The sequence below is a fragment of the Pezoporus wallicus genome, unplaced genomic scaffold (assembly GCF_028554395.1).
Source record: "Pezoporus wallicus isolate ANWC-B61680 ecotype Strahan unplaced genomic scaffold, APGP_CSIRO_Pwel_v1 contig_5104, whole genome shotgun sequence".
In the NCBI taxonomy this organism is placed as follows: domain Eukaryota; kingdom Metazoa; phylum Chordata; class Aves; order Psittaciformes; family Psittacidae; genus Pezoporus; species Pezoporus wallicus.
This window is the reverse complement of record NW_026637335.1, coordinates 1,765,454-1,789,001: the sequence shown is the minus strand read 5'-3', so window position 1 is coordinate 1,789,001 and position 23,548 is coordinate 1,765,454. Positions and strand designations below refer to the sequence as shown.

The 23,548-nt window shown below is 52.6% G+C and overlaps 1 protein-coding gene across 1 annotated transcript in view; it reads right to left on the bottom strand.

The window, feature by feature from the left end:
• Positions 1–9,369, bottom strand: part of EFNB1 (ephrin B1) — a 51,582-nt gene extending 42,213 nt beyond the window's left edge. The window contains exon 1 of the mRNA XM_057404818.1: positions 9,220–9,369. Coding sequence (XP_057260801.1) covers positions 9,220–9,335 — 116 coding nt within the window. The 5' untranslated portion in view covers positions 9,336–9,369. The remainder of the gene's footprint in view (positions 1–9,219) is intronic.
• Between the last annotated feature and the right edge of the window lie 14,179 nt (positions 9,370–23,548).

Here is a 23,548-nt window from a genome sequence, read left to right as displayed (position 1 = left end):
AAAGTATGGAAAAGTTCTCCTGCTGCAGCCACACTGGCAATGGGCACAAAGGGGTGCTGGCACAGGGACAGGGGAGGCCTCGGGGTCCAGGAGGCATGGCCGCACAAGGGACCCTCCTCTCCACCAAAGAATACTCCTACAAATATAAAGCAAAACACAGATGAAGAAGAAATTCCAGCTTCCTCCAGCCCTTTGCACCTCAGAGCACCTTCCTGAAACTTTTGTCTGGCCCCCGGTTCCCCAGCCCGCTCGGGCAGCAGGGACCATGTGGCACCACAGGTCTCCCCACGACAGGGGAGGGGTTCTGCACCCCCACTCTGACAGCATTGGGACAGCCCTTCCCCACCTCCTGAGGAAGCATCTCCCTCTTCCTCCCACTGCCAAGGAAGCTGGGAACAATGGGATGCACCAGTGCCAGCTCCGGAGGGGATGCTCACAGACCACCCGCCTGGCTGCCCTGGGACAGGGGACATGCTGGGGAAGACAGCCTGATGCAAGGGGCACTGGAAGATGCCAGGAGCACATTTCTTGCTTGATGCAAGGGGCAGCTCCTCATCCCGCCACCACAGGGGGACATGCCAGAGCGGAGCAACTACAGGCAGAGGTCTCTAGGGCAGGAGCTGTGCAGAGCCTCAGCTCCCCCCGACTCAGTGCTTCCTGCAGGAGAGGCGCTGCTGCCTGATGCATTGGCCAGACCTTCCCCTATAAAATAAAAGGATTTTTTTCCCTTTTCATTTTCTTCTTCTAAAATAATTGACTAATTGGCTGAGCCCCAGTTCCGTGCTGGGAGCAGATCCCAGGTTCGCTCTTGCATGAAGCATGTTTCTTAAAGACACCAGAGGAGGAGAGGAGGCAGAGCCCGGCTGGAGCAGGGTGGTGCCTACAGCCAGGTGGAAATTTCCCATCGCACCCAGAGGGAGGAAGCCCAAAACTTAATCCCGGCCGTCCCCTGCAGCACACCTCTGCCCAGAGCAGGGCCTGAGTCAGCCATCAGGGCGAGCACCCTTGGGAGCACACTGGGCTGCGAGCACGTGGAGGGACGAGGTGCCCCAGGGGGACAGGCCCCATCCCTGCTCCCGGGGCTGCCCCCTCCTCTCTTCCCTTTAATCCCCATCCCCAAAGCAGAGCCCTTTTAGGGGAAAGTGTAACGCAATACCTGGAAAATTTCTCCCACCCGCTCTCCGCTGCCGGCTGCCAAATTTAAAACATATTTGCTGCTCGGCCTTGAAGAAACGTAACCTGCTGCTTAATTCCAACACGTTCAGTCTTTGGGGGCAGCGAAAAAATTTGCACTGCCGCTGGTGGCTCCTCTCCTTACACCCCACGAGCCCTCGGGGGTGGGAGCTGCCAAAAGGCTGTCTGGGAACCATCCACCACCACCACGCAAGCACCAAAATGCACCAGGGAAGGGTGGGAAGCTCACTCTGCCCATCCGGCCCTGCCTGCGGCACCAGTGCAGACAGGACAAGACGTTTTTGGCCAGTGAGTAGGTGCCCTTAAGCCCTGAGCATCAGCTGGGTGTGCCACTGGCCTTAAAGCCCTTGGGATAAGCAGAATCCAGGGCACTGCAAGGCTCTGGAGCAAGGGAAAGGGCAGAGACCACCACACACTGCAGCGAGAGGACCTCTCTTCAAGATGTAACCACCGCATCCTCCCCTTGTCCCACAGACACAGTGCAGGTGCCCGTGGTCCCCTATCCCTCGCCCCACCACCCAGGCTCCTCAGCAGGAGAAATTTTCCAACGGGCTGGGTTTGCAAGGGGAGGCTGGAGCAGTGGAAAGGGGCCGCAGCAACACAGGGCTGGGGGAGGGCACAATGTGTTTAGCAGACTGAGCGATCCGACAGGGCCCATTAAAGGAAACAATTTGTAATACAATAATTATTATGTCGTTTCTCTGGACTCTTTCCTAAGACTCTCTTTAAACAGTTAGAGGCTTGACGTGCCTGTATAAAGCAGACAGGATCTGTAGAGATGAGGATGCTTAAGTGCCCGCATGTGCCGAGACAAGGCAGATGGGTGGATGCACGCTGCACGCCCGGCTCTCACCCAAAGAGACAGGAACTCACCCCAGTTTGCTCACAGCCCTCGAGGGATGGCAGGGGCATCTCCAGGAACACATGGCGCAAGGGAAGCCAACGCTCCCCAGCTACAGCGGAAGATGCTGGCAACCACCCAGCACGACTGAATGAGGGGTCCTCTCCCTGCTCAACATCATGGCAGAGGCTGCATCCTGGCAGAGCGGCCAGGACCCTCAGCTCCTCCTGCTCCACTTTTATGCTCTGAAGTTCTCGGCCACACATCTGAAGAAAGCGGCAGTAGCGAACAACAGAGCGAGAGCAAGCAACACAAATCCCCAGGATAATGAGCCTGGAGGAGGGAGACGGTGGGCTCTGTCTGAGGAGGGAGCCGTGCTTTTATTGGAGAGGCCTAAAAGGGCTATAAATCCTCAGATTCAAAGGCGAACTCAAGCTCTTTCAAGTCTGAGGAAGGCCTGGGATGTGTCAGCCGGGAGGACTAACCACGCCGCGTCCCCTGCTGAAGTGGCCTCTTCAGCAAAGCCGCGCTGCAGCCCGGGATATTACACCCAGATCCTTTCCATATGCTGCCCGCCCGGCTGCAGGCAGGCAATGCCGTCAGCCCTGCCAGCACAGGGGGAGCCTGCCCTGACCCCCGCCCAGGCAAAAACCAGCCGTCCTCCACTTTAAGGGGGGGAGGCACATTTGAGCTTATTTCTCCTTTCCAACACCCATCAAGAATTTGCTCCCCAAAACCTTGTTGGGAGCCGGGGGGCTGCGGACCTCCCCCTCGCGTTTGGCTGCGATACTACAGCGAGAACAAAGAACACCGGAGCCCAGCACCACCACATCCCCGAGCATCACCGCGTCCCCGAGCATCACTCTGTGCTGCTGCCAGACCCGAGGCTGCCGGCCCTGTGTGCAAACCCACATGCCAGACTGAGCTCACACATTTTACAAACCCACTAAAACATTGAAATCAGTAGCAAAGAGAAGACGTGTCGAGTCCCAGCCTTGCCGCTAATGCATGTGCAACCACAGACGTTTCCCAGCTCATTAAGAGAAGGAAAACATGCAAACACTCGGTGACCAATATTAACGGTGTGAGGGTATTTATAGCTGATAAGCCATGAAAACACTCTTTGCTCTTTCTGAAGGACCTACTCGGAAGCCACTGAATGCCAAAAGCCAGGGGGGACAGACAGTCCCCAAGGCTGGGCTTGTGCTGCACGTCAGTGAGCGACCAGCTGCTGCTGGGTACACAGAAAGGGATTGCCAGGAAACGGGATGCTTGTGTCCTATCACTGCACATGGAGCGGTGAGAAAAGCTTGGGTGCCACCAAAACCAGCCAGCACCCTCTCCCAGGGAGGGCACCCACCCCAGGCCTTTGTAGAGGAGGGGGCTTGGCCACCACAAGGAAGGCACTTCCAAAACTCCAGGCTGAAGGTGCTGGGTTAGAGAGCTTGTGCCATGTCCCATGGTCATCCTGCCCCCAGCATCTCCATGCTGGCAGCAGCAAGAACCAATCCACATCAAACCGGGATAACACTAAGCCTCTCACCACGGCTCAACCCCATGAATGCCCACGCCAGCAGACACGGCACACACGTGGGCACACCATGACGGAGCACATGGAAAACACTGAGGGAAGTTCACAGCTGGACGCCAACAAGCCCCCCTACTCGGGCTTCTCCATGCAGCCCCTGGTCTCACAGCCTCGGGAATGGGGAGCAGCCCACCGCGGAAGGGCCGGCTGCGGGTAGGAAAAGGTTTTTCCAGAGCAGCAGAGCCAGGGTTATAAATAGCTGGCATTTTTGAAGCACAGCTGCTGGCTCGGCCGGGGCAGCACTGCCACGCCGGCACCTGAGCCGGGTGAGACCCTGCCCAGGGGCGCCGGCAGGGAGAGCACACAGAGAAGACATCATGAGTAATCCCCCCACGTCTGTTCACCCAGCCTCTGCCCCCCAAAGCCTCCTTCCCCTCCAAGCATCACCCACAGCCTCTGCGGGGTTCAGCTCCCCCCCCAGAGGAAGAAACCCATTGCTGAAAGTGCAGGGGCCATGCAAACCCCACCCCATGCACAAATCCAGCCTAACCAAGCCCAGCTCATCCGACTCATCTGGCATTGAGCCTGGATAGGCTGGCAGAGCCGGGAGCACCGGGATCCGGAGGCTCCAGCACAGCACCAGTGCTCCAACCGGAGACGCCACACAAGGGGCAAGAAAAACCTCCCCAAAGGATGCCGGGTGTGCACTGAGGGGCACCAAACCTCTCCACAAGCATGTGAACCACCACCACCACCCCTCTGCTTGCCAGAGGAGGAGGGAAGGGAGGTGAAAAGCATTGGAAAGCAGCAGCAGGACCTCAGCTCTTTCGATGGGAGCACAACAAAAGCCCCGCAGCACCGCCACCACATTCCTGTCCAGATGTGACGCCAAGATAGGACCGAGCCCAGAGTCCTCCTCCTGCTCTCCCAATACAAGCAATCATTAATGAGACACAGAATGGATTTCAGCTTTGTTTCTCCCCACCCTGTTTCAGCTGCCAGACTCCAAGTAGCATGTGCTACTGATCGGTACAAGATGTTTTCCCACCGGACCCAGCACTCCTCGGGCAGACAAGGCTTCCCAGCAGCGCTGCCACCGCTGGGTGCCAGCACGGCAGGGACTGGGGTGCCCCAGGGTGGCTGTGGGGACCCAGAAATCCTGCATGGAAACAAGGGGCCATCCCTACCACTAAGCCCCCAGTTTCCAGGGACAACCCAAACACCTCCTGACATGTGCTGTGCAAGGGGTTGCACATGCACCACGGCTCTTGGTGATCCCCATGACCTGAACAAACATCCACAGGGCTCAAGGGGACCCCTGCCCACTCAGCCGCACCTCACAAGGACATGGCCACATCCACACACAGCCCATTTGGGACGGGGATCCAAGTAATAGTTGAAATAACCAAAGCAATGAAGTGGCTCAGGTGCGGCGGAGGGAAGGAGCCCCCCAACAGCTCCATCCCAGCCCTCCACAGCCAGAAACAGCACAAAAGCCCCATCCTCGTCCCCGCTGCCATGAGGCTCCGAGGAGCTGCAGCAGCTGTTTTGCTCTGAGAAAGCTACAGCTCCTTTTACAATCAATCAGACACCCCATCACGGCTCTTTTTTTCTTTTAAAGGAAGCAGTTAAATCCATTTTATAGAATCCAGTGGTATTTACCCAGCTACTGCAATAGCCGCAGCCCTGCCTTCACTTTTTTTTTTTGTTGGTTTTTTAATTTAAGTTAATGAAGTCATTCCCAAACGACATGCAAGGAGCCCTGGGTGCTCCTTCCCCCCAGGCGCAGCAGGAAGGGTAACATCACTGCTGAGACATGGGCCCAGCATGGGGGCTTCTGCTTTGGGGTAGTGAGAGCAAGAGCCCCCCATGCTCTTGGGCACTCAGCAGCAACCTACAGGCTTGGAAAGGGCTCCTCAGTTCCAAGAGTGAAACTGCAGCCAGGATGAAGACCATCCAGGCTCACTTAACCCAAACCACCCTGCAGAGATTAAGCAAAGCCCAAGGGAGAGTGGAGGGGCTACTGCATCCCATACAGGACCACTGTGCCCCCCCCCACTGCTCAGCCCCCTCGTGCTCCCCAAACACTTTGCAAACCAAACACAACTTTTAATTACACATAAAGGAGCCTGCTTTCACTATTTCCCAACTCCTTGCACTGCGAAGCGCCTCATGCACCCACTGGTATGGTAATTAAATTACATGTGCTCCGACAAGAGCGAGCCCACCGCCGCAGAGCTCCAGGCCAGCCCTTCCCTCGGAACCAGCCTTCCCGAGAGCACTTTGTCCCTCATAAAAGGCATTAAAAATGGCAAAGATATGCCAGGATTCAAACTCAGCGCTTACAGAATTCAACAGGACACCATAATATCATTAAAGACAGAATAAAAATACCAGAAAGGATTAAGACTTTTTGTCTGGGTTTTTCCTCTTCCCCCTGCCTTTTTTTTTTATTAAATAAATGCATTTATTTTGTTTTTAGGAAGTTTCTGGGTTGCTGCACAGAGCCAGTGGAGCCGAGTAAAACTTTATATAAAGGGCGAGAGAAAAGCAGAGCTGAAACAACCCGCTCTTCGGAGCTGCGCGGATGATGTGTCCCATTTCCCCCCACCTTCTTATTAAAATACTTTCTGGAGAAGCGAATTCCAGCCTGAAATGAATTTTCCAAACCATATTTTATTAGAAATGCTTCCTTTTAACAGCCGGCACAGGAGCCCACCAGGGTCAGTATTTCTCCAAAATCACAGCCAAGGGAGTCGAGGAAGGATTTAGCCAGAATTTCACCAGCAATTCCCGGCTGTCCAACAAGAGCACATTCCCCCCCTTCCCCAGCCGAGCAGCAAAAGGGCCAAGGAAATCCCAAAAGGGCCCTTCAGACACGATGGAATAAAATTAAGGCCATACTGGCTCCCTGAGACCCCTCCCAAGGGGCTCCACATGCAGCTCGCTTCGAGGGGATCTAACTTAGCCTCAGGTTTGTGACAATCACCACCTTTCACCCAGCGAAAGCATTTCTAGGCCTATTTTTGCCCCTTTAAAGATAGTGAATTATTCACGATCAGAAGGCGGTGATGATTTCCCTGCTGGCATTTGGGCACACACCTAGGAACCAAAGAGAAACGCTTCCCCAGCACGGCACACAGTGCTGCAGCTTAAGCTAAACTTAACTCGATTAGGAAATCGTTCCTTCCATCAGGTGCGTTATCAGCATCGCCCTGATAACTACCACGAGACCAGGAACCTGCCGGTAACGCCCCGGTGAAGTTTAAGCCCACACGCTCTAAGCACAGCCCCGAGCTGCCCAGGGGAGGAAAGGGCAGGAAAATATTTTCATTATTTACAGTGATAGCACCAAGGCCAAACGGCCCCAACGCGCGATGCTTTCTCCTTGTGTCTGTTGGAAAATTCCACTTAGCCGTGTTATTTTTAAAGGCTTTAGCTCTCTTTACTCTAAAAACACAAGCTGAAGCTCAGCAGAGCGGGGAGGAGAGCTGGCACAGGCACGGCAGCGCCCACGAAACAGCGGAGGAAGGGGTTTGAAAGCCTGGAGTATAGTGGGGAGTGCATGTGGGGGGGTTAATGCATCTATCCAGGGGAGCCACTCCAGCCTAACAAAGAGCATGGCTTTTCCTGGAGCTGGAGATGGGCTCTGTACAGCACACCGCTCCCTAGGCTGGCTTGCTGCAGGAGGGGGCTTGAGGAGGCTCTACCCAACACCACGCAACCTGTGAACATCGAAGGCAGAGCACGAAGGCATAAAAGAAAGCAAAGGACCACAAAGGCGAACCCTAAAGACAAGGGCTCGGGGTCAGGCCACATGGACACAGACTGACGGGGCACAAGTGGCCCCATGGCCGGGAACCGGCACCCCCACGGACCCTTCCCTAGCACCCATTCGTTTCTGGGTGGGAACGTCAGCATTCCAGGCACTTCCCACCTCCTCGCACTGCCCAAGGGAGAGGTCCCCACATGGGACAACACGCACCCAGAAAACCACACGAAAGGCAGACAACCACAGAGCTCCAACCTGGGGGAAAGCCCAGAGACGAGCCCAGCACGGCCCCCAGCAGATGGGAGGGTGGTCGGAACCCACCATCATGCCATCGACCACCATGGCCACCTCATCACCCCGCAGCTGCCCCAGACTTAGGCCTTTAATAAAGCCAAGGCTAACGAAGAGCACTGGGGTGACATGGCATCCCCCACCAGCACTGAGCCAAAGAGGTTTCTACCTCCAGCTGCCCTTTCTTCAACAATAAAAGGTATTTTCTGGAAACAACCGGCCTCCTGTCGCCAGCATCACAGACTCGCAAACCCAGCGGAGCAGCTCCCAAGGGTCAAGGCTCGTTCTGCTCCCGTCACCAAAGGGATGGGAAGGAAAACCATGCCACGCAGGAGGATCAACTCGTGGGAGCCCTCACGGCTCGTCCCAGCACTAGGCTGCACCTCCGCAGCGCGTGCCTGCGAAGTTGCTTTCCCCATACACAACGAAATAAAGGTCTGGTTGGAATACAGGTGTCCAAGCAGGACAGTTGTCCAAATTATTTCGGTTCTCTACAACCTCAAAAAACTCCCTTTTTTTTTTTTTTTTTGGACAAATGTGGTGCTGGGAAAAAAAAAAACCTCAACCTAAAGGCATGATTATTTTCTTTCAAACCCAGAAGGGGCTAAGATAAACAAACACTCTGCGATCTACAAGATACAGCCCAGCAAGAGGGCAACCAAAACCACCACCCTGGCACCTTCACTGCTCCTCACCCTTCATCCCGGCGTGCTGGAAAAGCCCCCTCGCATTGTTCCAGCTCCTCAGCCGGGGCAGACACACGTACGCACACACCCCATACATATATATAACAAACATAGATCTATAATAAACACACATCTATGCAATTCAGCTGTACATACGGCAAGGCTTGGGGGGGGGGGGGGGGGGGGGTCCGCACCCCACCGCCGGCTTTGTTCGGGCCCGGCTCTCCCCGCCGGACCGGGGGTCCCTCCACCGCCCCCCCTCCCGCTTAGCAAAGGGAAAACCCATCAAAACCAACACAAAGTATAGGCAGTAAATCCAGCTCTAGCGGCGGCGATCCGGGGCGGTGGCGGCCCCCCGGCCCCCCTCCGGAGCGCGGGCGGGTGGGGGGCGGCGGAGCCTGCCCTAAATCCCGGGGCAAAAACAGCGTCAAGGTGGAAAAAAACAAAAAAAAAAAAAAAAAAAGAAAAACTGTAAAACTCGAAAAAATAAAACGCGTTTTGAAAAATTAAAAAAAAAAAAAAGATTTAAAGGCAAGAAAAGCTCTAAAAACCAACGGGATTTTTAAAAACTAGTTAAAAAAAAAATCAAAGTATTTTATAAAGCACAAAAGAAGGTGGGAGCCCGCCGGGGCCCCGCCAGCCGGGGCTCGCCGAGGGGTCCGTACTCCAACCGGGGGTCGCTCCTCTCCGTCCGTCGACCGCAGCCTCCAGCCGCTCCTCGCTGCCCGCTCCGCTCCACGGGAGGGATTTTTTTCCTTAAAAATCCTGCGGTTTTGGTTAAAATTTTTTGTGCGCGCGTCAGATTCTCCCGGATTTTGGTAAGAATTTTTTTTTTTTTTTTTTTTTGCCAGGGGGTCCGAGGCGGGTTCTCCCCCCCCGTTCCCCCGCGCCCCTCCGCTGCACGTACTTGGGGTTACCGGAGCTCCAGGAGACCGGTTCCAGGCTCTTGGCGAGCGGCGCGGCCAAGCGGCACAGGGCGAGGAGGACGCCCAGCAGCCACCGCCCGCCGCAGGGCCGCGCCATGGTCCCTCGGCGGCGGGACGGGACGGGCGTCAGCGGCACAGCCCCTCCGCCCCGTCATTCAGCCGCGGTCCAACAGCGCCCCCCAGCGGGCGCCGGTGGCAGCGGCCTCGCCTGGGAAGCGTGGGAGGGAGCGGAGCGAGCGGCGGGGAGAGGCCGGTAGGGTTCGGGCGCGGAGCGGCTCCGGGTGAGGCTGATTTACCCTTAGGGGCTGCAGAATCCACCTTCCGGGGTGGTTTATTTGAATCCTGGCGGAGTTGGTTTTTTTTAAAAGATTTTTGGAGGTTTGGGAGATTTTTTGAAGATTTTTAATATTTTTTAATTTTTTTTTGCAGTTTTGTTGAAGTTTTGGGGGTCTTTTAAGTTTTTGGAGGTTTTTATAAGGCTTTTCTGAATGTTTTTTAATTTTGTTGAAGTTTTTTTGAATGTTCAGGGTTGGGGGGGCTTGTTTCTGAAGTTTTTGAGGTTTTGGTGTGGTTTTGAGGTGGTTTGGGGTTTTTTTGAAGGGTTTTGGAGGGCTTTGGAGGTTGTTGAGATTTTCTCTTTTTCTTTTTTTTTTTTTAATTTGGTGAAGTTTTGGGTTTTTTTTAAGTTTGGAGGGTTTGGGGAGAAAAAGAAAAGAAAGAAAACAAACTCCCCAGTTGTCATAAACCCATAATTCAAAAAAAACTCCCCAAAATCAGTTCATTTCCTGAATTCACTCCCCAAATCAGTTCACTTTCTATTGAGAAAATATTTTTGAAATCTCTGGAGTCAGTTCACTTTTAATTACAAAAAAAAAAAAATATTTTTTAACCCCCTCTGCAGTTAATTCCAGTTTTACTGATAAAATTAAAAGAAGGAATTGTTTGTAAATTAAGCAACCAACCAACTCCAGAGTCAGTTCAGTTTCCATTCAGAAAGCAAAAAAGGAAAATGCAAAGCTCACCCAGTTTGCTTGATGTTACAATAACAATAATAACAAACAAACTTCGGAGTCAGTTCTATTTGTATTAAGAACATTTAAAAATAAACAACTGTGGAATCACTTCACTTTCTATTACAAAAATAAGCAGAAAACCTCCAGCATCAGTTTTCTTTCTATGAAGGAAATCTAAATTACAGCTCGAGTCAGTTCACTTTCTATTAGACAAAGTTGTAAAAACCCTTCAGAGTCAGTTCAGTTTCTATTATGAAAATTTTTACAGTAAATATCCCCACTCTGTACTCACTTTGCTTTTTATTAAGAAATGTATTTTTTTAGATCAGGTCAGTTCACTTTCTAGTTCACAAATGGAGATAAACCCCACTGGGGGCACTTCACTTTCAACTAAACACATTCAGAACTCCCTGGTTTTGTGGTGGCACCCTGAGACACATTTGTCTCCCTTGTTTCTTCCCTCACTGATATCCCTGTTTCTCCTCTGGCACCCTGCAACAGTGAAGGTTCTGTATTTTACCCCAAAAAAAACCTCACTGAAGGACTTTTCATCAGAGACAGTAGCAACAGGACAAGGGGTGATGGGTTTAAACTGAAACAGGGGAAATTCAGGTTAGATATAAGGAATTTCTTTACTGTGAGGGTGGTGAGGCACCAAAGAAGTTGTGAATGCTCCATCCCTGGCAGTGTTCAAGGCCAGGCTGGATAGAGTCTTGGGCAACATGGTTTAGTGTGAGGTTTCCTGCCCATGGTAGGGAGTTGGAACTGGGTGATCTTAAGGTCCTTTCCAACCCAAACCATTCTATGGTTCTGTGTGTGGGGCACGAGCAGCTGGGCCTTGTGCTCATCTGAGGATGCCCTGATTCAAAAGCAATGAAAATACTTGAGGAAGGAGAAAAAACAAACAGGGAAAGAAAACTATTGTCAGGTTTTGGAGGGGAGATTGAGAGAACAACCAGCATGGCAGGGGCAAGGGAAGTGCTGCCTGCCCTGCCTGCTGCCTGCCCATTCTTGCCATCCCTGCTCCATCACCTCTGCCGATGACATCATGATCAGTTGCCATGGCAATGACGGCTCTCCCCGCACAGGCTCAGGTGGGGATCCAGAGCCTGGGAATACAGAAGGAGGATGCTGTCCCATTCCCAGGTCCCCAGGGGCAGAGGGAGATGAAGGCAGGAGCACTCTGGCATTGCTCTGGGATCGCAGCCCCTCACCTGAGCACCCCAGCTTGCTGCCAACAGGATGAGGGTTTACAGCGTGCCAGGCATGCAGAGCCACTGGTGAGTACCCAAAGGCCACGCGGTGCCATCTGGCTATGGGTTCCAGTGGCACAGCCACAGCCAGCATGTCAGGGATTGCCACATGCTGGGTCTATGGCCTCAGCCCTCGCAGGAAGGTCTCAGCAGACCCCAGCCCAACACAAGGTGTGAAAGGCACATGGGGAGAGGAATTACTCCTGGCAGTGGGGCACCTCTGAGACGTGGGCATCTGTCTCAAAGAGCAGGAAAACCCTTTCCCAACCCTTCCCTGTGCTGCCCCTACAGCTGGGAACACCCGCACAGTGAAGACAGGGACAAAATCCTGCTTTTCTCACCCAGTCCCGGTAAGGAGATCAGTGGTGCCAAACCAGGGCACTTCCTAAGACAGTTTGGGAAGTGGTTCCCAGCCTTGGTTGCACCAGCAGCAGCAGGGATTGTTATCCTGGAGACCCAAGACAAGCATCTCCAAGCAGCTGTGAGGCAGGTGCAGGGGACAATGACACCTTGAACCTCTCCAAAAATCCCAGGCTTTATGGGTGACCCTCATGCTTCCACAAGGAGCTGGATGTGGGAGACAAATCACTAAGAGGCTGTGGCCCTGCCCATGCCTGCCTGTCAGCCCAGCAAGCCATGGGGATTCGTGGCTCCCTTCCCTTTTGGCATCGTCGTCCCCACACACTGCAGCGGCCACGGGCACAGTCTCACCCAGACCTGTCCATAGAGAGGCAGAGAAGCATGCACAGAGAGTGTGCATAGACTGAAAGTGAGTGAATGGAAAAGCATGAATGGGGAGCGTGAATGGAGAGTGTGAATGACTGTGGGTGTCACGACTTTAATGAACTAAGCTCCCACGAAGTCTCCCTCCCCAGCACTCGGGAGAATGATGCTGCACCGAGCTCCTGGAAGGATGCAGACACTCCCCCGGAGTCCTTGTCTAAAACTGGGGGGGAACCTGTGAGAAAAGAAAGGGCATCACTTAGTTCCTGCATTGTTCAAATTTTTGGGGCCCAGGAGATGCCTTGTGCCACGTGCATGGACAGCTTAGAGCTTTCTTGCCTCTAGATCACACTGTCCCATTCCTACGCCACCAGCACATGTGTACGCTGGTCTCTTGGGTTCAGTTTCTTCCCTCTTCCACCTCCCTCAAAACCTCATTTAAAATGATAAGGTCATTCAGGGGAGTGATCTGGGGAATTCACCCCCACCTGCTTCATTCTCAAGGGACAAGGTGAAAGGGAAGTTATCATACGCCCTTTGGTAAAAGCCAGCATCACCCCCAATTTACAGTTCCCCGTCAGCTCAGCATCACCCCCATCACCTCCTGAGCAGCTGTACCTTGCAATTTCTTACCGTGCACAGTCACACTCTCATCAAATGATGATCTGCATCCCAAAATGTATTCCTCAGCCACTTCATATTTAAATTGCCTGAGAAATTTTATAGTGCAGGAGTAATGGGCTAAAACAGAGCAAAAGAAAATTTAGGCTGAACACCAGGAAAAACTGCTTAGTGCTGAAATCTGTTGGGCTGTGGGATGGTTCCCCCAGGGAAGCGTTTGAGTTATTTAAAACTCACCTAAATAAAAATCGGTGGGGATTAAACTTCATTCATCCCACAGGCACGGCCACTGTGGGACCTGGTAGATTTTTTCCCCCCTGTCTGTTTTCTGGGATGAAAGGGATGAGATCTCACCAGGCTGAGCTCACACAGCACGTGTGTCCCAAATGGCTTTGCAGGGAGGCGCAGCCGCTCTCCCGGAGCAGAACCCTTCCAGTGAGAGCCCTGCACGTCTGCGGCCAAAATCCATGATTAATCCAACTGTCTTTGAAAACCCAGCACAGGGGGTTTTGAAACGCCAGGACATCGGATGCGTGGAGATGTCTGACAAGCCTTGTAGCTATTAAAAAGCAAACAGCCAGGCAAAACGGGTGCCAGAAAGCCAGCGTTGCGCTGCTAAATCAGAGGATCAAATTCAGAAATGAAGGTGATGTCAAGGATTTGCCTTCACTGTGATTTAGACCATCATTCTTGCACTCCGGCTCCTGGAAACTTGCACCTTCTGCAGATGTGCTGGCTGATTAAAATGATGCAACATACTCACTAGCTGTGTAATGTGCTTTAGATTAAAAAGCCTGTATTCTAACTGAAAATCTGCTCCAGCTGCCTCTCTGGCGCTTCCCACCTGCCTAGCCTGCTAGGAGGGCCAGGGCAGAGGCAAGGGGGGATCCGGAGGCACTTGAACCATCAGGGCAAGGAATGAGCACGGAACTGCAGCCGCACAGGTGCTCGGCTTCCAGAAGGCACATTTTATGGGGCTGAGAAGTCTACTGCATAATGGTCCGGGGAAGGAAGTATTAAAATCTTTAACCAGTTTTCAGAGACGCGATAATTAAGGTGTTGTAAGCTACAATTGCCTGAAAAGAAAAAGAAACAAAGGCAGAGAATAAGATTTTTATCACTTCAGAAGTAGCCACTCGTGGATTTCAGGTTTAAAACAAAAAGGATGAAAAAATTCCGTGCACGAAAAAGAACGTGTAAAAGGTGAATGAGGAAGGGTCTGCCCAGGAGCTGGGGGAAGAAGAGCAGCAGAAAGCAGGAGCTGGGTGTGCAGCCGCAGGCACCGGGAAGTCAGGGAACCTGATTCAGGAAAGCACTTAGCATTGTCCTGAGTCCAGCCACTCACCGCTTTAATCAGGCGCTTTAATGGAACTTGAGTACAGGCTTAATGCTTAAGCATCTTCAATGGAGCTGCTCTCTTTCATCAGGACCTCTGGGGAGGAAAGAATATTGGCTTAAATTAATGAGGCCTCAGAAATGGGTGAGAGAGGCTGAACTCATGGCTTTGCCTTCTGTGAGGGGCGAGCGGAGGCAGAGGAGGCAGCAGCTGCGAATTGCTTGAGAGCCGGGCAAATCGTTCCCCCATCTCACCACACCAGGAGCAAATTCCTTTCTTTGGCTGTGCTCTGGAGAAGGGGGAGAAGCAGAGGAGCAGAGCTCGGGGGCTGCCCGAAGCAGCTGACATCACCCTAAAGCGAAGGGTGTAAGGGAGAAAGGTCCTGAGCATCCAGAAGTTACCGAAAGCCAAGCTAAAAATCTTCACCAGGAGTAGTTCACCTTGCTCTTCTAACGAGTAATGGCAATGGGTGAGAAGTGGTAGGGAGCTATTTTTAGCTCTTTGAAGAACACTGTAGAAAACATAATGAAAATTACTCAAATTGGCTGGAGCTTGAACAGCCCTAAACTGCACAGTAATCTATCCCAAGAGCAGTACGGTGGGAATATATAACCATACATATAGATAGATATAAATAAGGTAGGTAGCAATCTACCCACTTGTGCAGAGCTTGCTGGAAGAGGTGGAGTCAGGAGTATCCAAGGGGGTACTGCGGAGGTCATTCGTTAACATCTTCCTTAATGACCTGGCAGAACGCATAAACAGCACGTTAATGACCTGGCAGAGAAGATAAGCAGCTTGTCGATGAAATTCCCGCGGATACCCCGATGTGCAGGGCTGTGCATACTTCCACAGTCAGAGGAACATGAAAGGGACCTAAATGGTTAGAAATGCACACAGGAAACCTAACGATTTTGTTGTTGGGGGAGATCTAATTGGATCTATCTGGGGTGAGCGATTAAAAACTTGTCGGAGGGGGAGAGCGGCAGCCAGCAGCTCAGCAAAGGCTGCTGGGGACGGCAGGTCGGGTTTAATATGCAGCTATGCCAGAGCTCGTCTCATCTACCTCTCCCAGGGAAAACATAAAGTGCATTTTCAGGTCACTGATCCACCAAAAGAAGGAAAAGCCCCCAAAAGGAGAGCAGAAGCTGGAGGAATGGTATGTAAGCCGAGATTTTAAAACACATGGATCTGTTTTCTTTGGACCGGTAGCGGCTAGGGGAAGTCACGACTGCATGCAAATATCCCACAAGGTTTTAACACCAAAGGAAAAATGATTGAGGGTGGCAGAAGAACAGAAGGTGACCTCAGGCTGTATTCTACCCGAGGGGAAGCTGCCAGCAGCCCTGAGGCCATGCTTCACACCATGCCGGCGTTGTGCCAGGGCATGCTGCTGCTGGTGGAGGTGCCCAGGGCATCACACCTCTGCTGCTCCCAGGGCTGCTCTCGTGCTTGCCACAGCTTCTGCCCCTTGGCTGGGGCAGCACATAAAAGCATTGCTGTCGTTAGGGTCAGATCTACTGACCCCAGAGTCAGGCCTGGCATCTTCAGCCTCAGATCTGCTGTCCCCAGTGTCAGACCTGCCGTCCCCAGTGTCAGAGCCTGTGTCTCAGTGTGACAGTGGGTTTCAGACAGCTGGATGGAAGAGTTTGGGGACTGCAGTACACTGCCTCATAGTCATGATGATGCTGCAGTAGGGTCCTGGAGGGAGAGCAGCTGGATAGGCTGAGCTCTCCCAGCTCATCTGCAGCCGCTCAGGGCAGGGTCCCTGCAGAAATCCCAGCACGTACCTACCCGTGCAAGTGCCCCGAACACGACGGTGATCTCACGTGAATGAGCTAAGAGCTGGCTGGGTCCTGCCAGGATTTACATGGGAGGCTCCAGAGAGTCTGTGTGTACTCACAACCCTCCCGCCGAGAGCCACAGCTCTCCCCGAGGGGAGGAGGAGCGGGGCTCCCTTTCCTGCTTCCCCACCTTGCCCTGCCAGCTCTGGCTCCCTGGCAGCCAGCCTGTGCTGGGCGGCCCACGCTGCCTCCCCATGAGGCTGCACAACCCTGCCAGCACCGCTCCGCTGCCCCGCGCCAGGAGCCCCAGTACCCTGCACCCTTGCATCCCTGCATCCCTATGTCCCTGCACACCTGCATCCCTGCATCCCTATGTCCCTGACACCTGCATCACTGCATCCCTATGTCCCTGCACCCCTGCATCCCTTCGTCCCTGCACACCTGCATCCCTTCGTACTTATAACCCTGCATCCTAGCAGCCCTGCATCCCTGCATCCCCACACCCTGACACTCCTCCATCTCACAGCTCATCCCTCCCCACCCGGGGCATTGGGAAGGGACCCCAATTTTCCCAGGGCACGAAGGCTATAAAATCCTCCTGTTTAGGCAGATCATGGCGTCATGCTGCCTGCTGGGACCATCGCTCCATGCCCACCACAGGTTTTGCTGATGCAGCCCGGGGAGCCTTTGGCAGCGATGTTGCTTTTCAGCCACATTTAGATGCTGGCTCCCAGCGTGGAGCAGAGCAGGGCAAAAGGCAGGAGAGGAAAGCAGAGAAATGACGCTTTATCTCAGTGATCACAAAAGGGATAAACTGACATCATGAGTAGTTGCACAGCAGCGTTTCTTTTGTGGGGCTGGTAATTTGTGACAGTGAACATCACTGAAAATATCTTAATTAATGTTTATTTTGATGGCTGTGTAGGATTGGGTGACGTGTCCCTGGGTCTGGAACGGGGAGGGGGCAGGGTGATGGGGAAAAAAAAAAACAAAAAAGCAGATTTTTTTTTGACTCGCTGCCCAGAACCACAAAACTGTCTTTTAAAGGCTCCCTCCCTCGCCCTAACAGGCTCATCAGGAGCAGAGCAGAGATCATGGAAAGAAGAGAGATAGAAAGATAGAAATTCAGAGGAAGGGGGTGAGGGGCAAAGACATGGGAAGGAGACAGACAAACACACACAGAGCAATTTGCATGTTTTATGAGTCTTTGATTTCAGTGTATTTACAACCTCAATGCTAACACCCTGGTGGGAAGTTCTGGAGATTACTGTATTTACCCTCTATTTCTCTTTACATCTTTATCAAGCGATCTGTCTCGCCTCCAGCCAGTCGTTTAACAAGCTGCATCCATGGTACCTGCCATGTACATGCCCTGCTCAGAGCAGCCCCTTCCCTTCAGCCCGCGGCAGTGGTTCCCATAACCAGCACCCCGCTGGCACTGCACCCTCTACCCCATCACCCTGCAGGCACTGGGATCCCCTCTCACCACAGTTCTTCCCTTATCCAGCCTTGCAACACACTGGGAGCTGCTGGAGTGCCATGGGGGATGCATTTGCTCCTCTGGCTGCTGCACCAGGTCTGGGGGTAGAGAGAATTTTCCTGGGCTGCTGCTGGAAGAGCAAAGATAATCTTAGAAATTGCAGGGTTTTTTCCTTGAGGGATCTCATCTCTTTGTTGCTGTCAGTTTTGCCCAGCTTCAAGCATGGGCAACAACAGTTCTGGGGTCAGGCTGGGCAGTTTCTGGTTCAGCAGAGGGGAAGGGGACCCCATGCCCAGAGCATTTGATTCCCAAATGGAAGAGACACCGAGGATGCAGAAGCTCCAGCTGTGTGAGCATCCCATTCTTCTCCCATTTCTTTCCCATTTTCCTCCCCTTCCAGCCATTTTCTTCCTGCATGTTCACCAATGGTATTGAGTTCCCTGCATCAATCAAGCATGCAACAATGATGGGACAGCTCGTAGGGCTGAAATGTGTTCGTTTGGTACTTGCAATATTGACATCCAGCCCCAGAGCAACTTCTAGAAACCCCGGTGGGGAACATGTCTTTTCTACCAAGTGCCTTTCTGCTGGGAGAGACAATCTGGGGGGGAATTTCAAGGCCTGAGTGAATCTGTCCTCTTGCTGGAGAGCACCCATCACCCAGACACAACTATGCAAAGAGCGATTGGCTTGTGCCGGGTTTCACAGAACCATCCTCCCCAAAACCACACCAGTTAGCACTCTGGAGAAGCAAATAACGAGTCCTCCATCTAATGCTCTTTTCAGCATGTTTGCTTAGTATGAATCCTGTGATCTGCCTCCATCACTCTAGGCGCACCCTTAATTCATCTATTTTCTGAGCATGCCGACTTGTGATCAAGGGAAGTTTTTCCTCAGGATTTTGGCTTCTTTCTGTGCTTGGAGTTCCCCCAGATCATCACGATGGGTTTTTTTCCCTCAGATTTAGACACCCACATGCACACAAGAAGGCTGGATCTGCCAAGAGCAGCGCGAGGGCAGTCCTGGTGTTTCCCACCACAGCTCTGCCGTTCCAATCACAGGAGCTGTCTCACTTGGCTGCGAACCCCCCCAAACCGTTTCCACTCCATAATTGGGCAAGGGCTGCTCTTCCTATCAGATCTTCAGTGCAAGCACCAACGAGTGTCTACAAGTCTCCAGTGGATAATAAGGAATATTCAAGGAAAATCTTGTATTTTTTCTCGTCTCCTTTCTGCCAGCAAGCTCATTTTGGGGGATACTGAAGCTGAAGCACAGGCAGCTCACAAGCACAGGCACTTCTAGCATGACTATTCATGGGCAATCGTCAGAGGATTTGCTTAAACGTGAAGCAGATTTGGAGGCAAAATAGGAAACCTGCAGCACACTGAGCCTTTGCTGACGACTCCTCGCTGTAGCCCTGCTGCTGCTAAGACTCATCCCGGCGCTACCAGAAGGTTCTCTGCTCCCTCCTGCAGCTCATTTATATCGCTCCCCCCCCCCAGCGTTATTTAAATCTTGTTTCTTAATAAGTCTACAACTAAAAGCAATTAACGAGTTCAGTGAGCAGCATCAATTTCAGCAGTGGCTCCAAAGCGTGTCCAGCCCAGATAAGCCCTGCCTGGAAGGCAGAGGGAGGGCAGCGAGTGGCTGGGTGCCCGTGTGATGCCCCATGCCAGAGGCCACAGGAGGTCCCTGCTGCCCCCAGCCCAAGCCTTCCCACCCTGTGAGGTGCCCCCCAAGCCTTTGCTCGAAGGCTGAGGGTCTGGGGGGGCACGGCCACAGCATCCTGCCCATGCACCCCTTCACCAGGAGGTGCTGCGCATCCAATAAATGGTGCTTAAAGCAAAACTGAGAGAGAGAGATGAGTTTTCTTTTCCAGTGAAGCAACAGACCAAAAGCAACTGTACCTGTGAAGAGATTATAGTTACTGGCACTACCCTACCTGCAGCCACCACCAGGGAAGCAACATGGAGAAAGATAGTGGGGGCAGAAGGGCTTCCCGGAGAGTCTGGCTCAAAGCTGCAAATTACAGCCACAGGCAGGGCTTCAGCAATAAAGAGACATTCAGCTTTGCTAAGGGGCAGCTCATTTAAATCCAGACTGCCCCAAAGTCAAACCTCCAGAAAGGGTGAAGCAGTGCAGGGCCCAGGGCAGCAGGCAGCGACCTGGCTCTGCCACTCAGGAGGGGTGAGGGTGTGGGGCTGGAGGGGTCCTCTGCCCCATCCTTCCTCTCCCAAAGGGGGATTGAAGCCTTTGTACCACCATGGACAGCCAACACAGACACAGCCAGATGCCCAAGTGCCCTCACTGGCACTTGCAAAAGCCCTTTCAGCCAAAACTACTTTACATTCTCTCTGACAAAGGGCTCCTGCTTCCATCTCAGCAGTAATAAACACCAAGGCAGGAGAGGTAACCTTTTCCCACAGCATTTTAATGAAGAAAACACCCACTGAGATGTAAACGGCAGCCGCAGCTCGCTGTCTGAAGATCTTCCCTCCACCTCTCCTCATGCAGGGATGCGGCTAACCGCCCCGCTGCAGCCACAAGCAGCACCCAGCAGCAACGGGCACTGCCGATGATAAAGGTCACCCCAAAGCCCGTGTCATGGCTCTTTTGACACAGAGAGTGGGGCATCCCCAGACTGGGCACTGCCACATGTGGGCATCGGGCATGGCCAGGAGGGGAGCGGGCAGCAGCGCATGGAAAGAGGGCAGGAAAGCTGCATAAATTAGCAGGAAACAATTTTATACTCATCTTCTAATCACCCGGTGCACACGCTGCTCCGCAAAGCTAATAACAAAGCAGGGTGGTTTTAGTCCATAGGCATGCTTAAACAAAATAGAGATACCGGGCTTTTAATGTCAACACATCCTTAATTACCAGGGAGCAGGTACTTGATCTGGATAAGCCAACACCAGCTTTCTAGTAACAGGGCTGTGCTCTCCTGGGCAGGATCAGCGCCACAGTGGTGCCAAGTGCTCGGGGCTGGACCCTGTCCTCCCCATGGTACCGGCAGCCCTCCCTTGGCCCCCCTGGCTTCTTCAGAGGATGCTGGTCCAGGCTCCTTCCCTTCCACAGCTTGTCTCCTCTGCCCCACCTGCCTGCATCCAAGGTGCTGCAATAAGCAACCCTGCTCATGGGTGAATCTGACTTTGCTCCAAAACCAGCCAACAGCTCTGATGCCATCTTTGAGTACTGTCCCCAAGAGAATTACATAACAATGAGAACGATTTATTGAACTTTTCCAGGAAAACACACATGGTTTTTCCTCCTGGAAATGTGGTTTGCAGGTAGAGAATTCTTTAACTGGAAAAGAAAATATGAGATGTGTGCAAACAAGAGACAATTTGGGAAAAAAAAAGACCCTAACCCAAACCAAAACCGACCAGAAAGCCCAAATATCCGTTGGAAAACCATTGCTGGGAAGTTAATAAATAAGCACCACTAGCAAAAGCAGCACAAAAGCTACTGAACACTTGGGTTAGAGCAGGCAAATTCGCTTCTGGCAGAGCAGCCTCAGGGCAGAGGGGCCAGGTGAGCACCAGCCTGTCCTCAAGGTCCCCAGTGCCCGCGGTCGGCTCACTCCCACACATGGCTATGGCACCCAGGATACCCAAATACCTTTGGTGCCATCCCCACATCACTCAATGCAGTTAACTGCAGTCACCGCACCGTCAGTGCAAAGGAAGAGAAAAGCTAAATAGACCTAAATGGCACAAGGCTGGTGCCCTCTCGGCTCTTCTGCCCAAGGGAAGAGGGGAGGTAAAGCATCAAGTCCTCCCTAGCAACAAAAAAGCCTTCCTGCTGCAGCATCACCAGGCCTGGCACTGTTTCTCCTGGGACCTCCTCTGCATTTGGCCTTTTCTTTAGGGAAAAGCCAGGCTGTTGGAGCACTTCCCCAGGGAGCATGGCCCTGAAGAGGGGAGATGCAGCTCCTATGGAGGAGCCCAGATGGGTGAGGCTCGCTCCTGTCAAAACATTTCAGAATGATAGTCATAAAGCACAGCCAGATCAAAACAAGCTAAAACAGAGCCGCCAAGGTCTGGTCACCTCATAAACCACAGATAAAGCCAGAAAGGCCTCGCTAAAGCAGGTTTGATCTTCCTCCCTTCCTGTATCTCTTTCATAAACATCTTTGGGAGCTGCAGGAGAAGAGTCTTATTGATGAAGTCTGAAAACTAACATCCTATGGGTGCTGGGAAAGCCCAGCTAACTATCCCACGCTTAATCGTCCCTGTCCACAGCAGCGCCAGCCTCAGCAAATTCTGCCTGCTCTGCGGAACTGCCCATCCTGCCCCAAGGACTCCTCTGTTTGCTTTATCCCAATTCCTGTCAAGGTCCTCACTCAAGAAGAGAGAAAAATTGGAAAAAAAAAGAGGCCTTTTGGCCACCCCTTTCCTCCCAGCTGCCCCACCTCAGCGGGGTGCTGGCCAAAGGAGCAGTTACCCTTGACAGCAGGGGAAGCATCTCAGGACTTTTCCCAAGGCTGTGTTGAATTTCCAAAAGCCCCCTCTACCTTCTGCTATTCTTGTCCTGCTGTTCCTGGAAGCTGTTAAAGAAGGAGCATCCTGGCCAGCCCAGCTCCTCTTTGGGCTGAATCCGTATAGCAGAGCCCTGGGGAGCGCAGCACCCATCCCCTGTACTTCCAGGCCACTTAGCTCATGCACTGCTTGGGATGAAAACCTGCAAAGCCTCCAGCTTTAGATGCTCTGGGAGGAAAGAGGGGCGAGCCCTGAGTGCTGGCAGGGATCAGGGATGGAGCTGTCCCCGAGGAGCTCTGCTCTGTGCGTGGTGGTCCCTGCCTGAACCTGGCTGCCCCATGGCAGCTCGTCGGGCACGGGGCAGGTCTACCCACACCCAGCCGTGCTGTAATGCGAGTGCAATGACAGTAATTAAGCTCAGCTCTTGGAAGACGTTTTGAGCAGAGAGGTTGCTGTGCAATAGTTGAGTTTTCTGAAAGCTTTCCACAAGGTCACTCAGCAGAGGCTGGTGAGGGAAGAGAGCTGCCCCGGGTTAAATGCAGATTAATCACTGGTTAAAGACAGCAGGCAAGGATTCGGTGTGAAGAGCCTGTTTCTGCAGTGGAGAGGACTTCCATCAAGGTCCCACAGGGGTCTGGCCAAAGACCTCTAATGATCCTCCCCAAGGAATGATCCAGACAAGGGCAGAGAGCAGCGGATCAGTGCTGCTTGTACATGGCACCAAATTATTCAGGCAGCCAAACCTAGACTCTGACACTGAAGGATTGCAGGGAAGCGTAACGATCGTGCAGAACAGAGCAATAAAACAGCAGATGAACTTCTCTATTTGTAATTGCAAAGTAATGAACATGAAAAGCATTACCCCCACTGTACACACAGATCGACAGGCTCTGTATCAGCAATTACGGGTCTTTAAAGAGATCTCGGAGACATTGCAGAGAGCTCTTTGAAGGCATCCTTTCAACGATTAGTTAGAGTCAAAAAAGGCAAGTGGGCTATTAAGGACTCTTAGAGCCAGAAGAGAGAACAAAAGAGAAAATGTCATTTTTCCTTCATCTGGAGCTGTGGAGCTCGACTCCAACTGACCCACGCCATAAAAAGAAGAGATGGTGCAGAAAAGCACAGCAACACTGATCAAAGGCTTGGGATAGCACCCATACAGAGAGAGCTAAAATGGACCAGGACCCCACAGCCTGGAAAAGAGAATGAAGAGAGAACTAACGTAAAATTATAGAGGTTGACATAAGAATGAATAGAAGAATTGACAAATTGATCCTTGGACAACAGCGTTAATGCAAAGGAGGAGAAATACTTTTCCCACAAAGCGGCTTCACTGAACTGTGGGACCTGTCACAGAGGAGACTCCGCCACCCCAATGGCTCCCTAGGGTCAGCTCCACAGCCCTAGAACAGGCAGGGAGCAGAAACAGAATCAGCACCAGGTAGATTCCGTGCTGGTGCTCGCACCGGGCTGTGAACCTGGCCCAGCAGCTTGCCCGGCTCTTGGAAGTGGCCGCTGTTCCCGGCAGAGCCTTTTGATGTGCCATGTCTGTTTGACCATCGCAATCAAACAACACGTCGAGGGCCGTGAGACGAGAAAGCCGCGTCCCATGGGTTCTG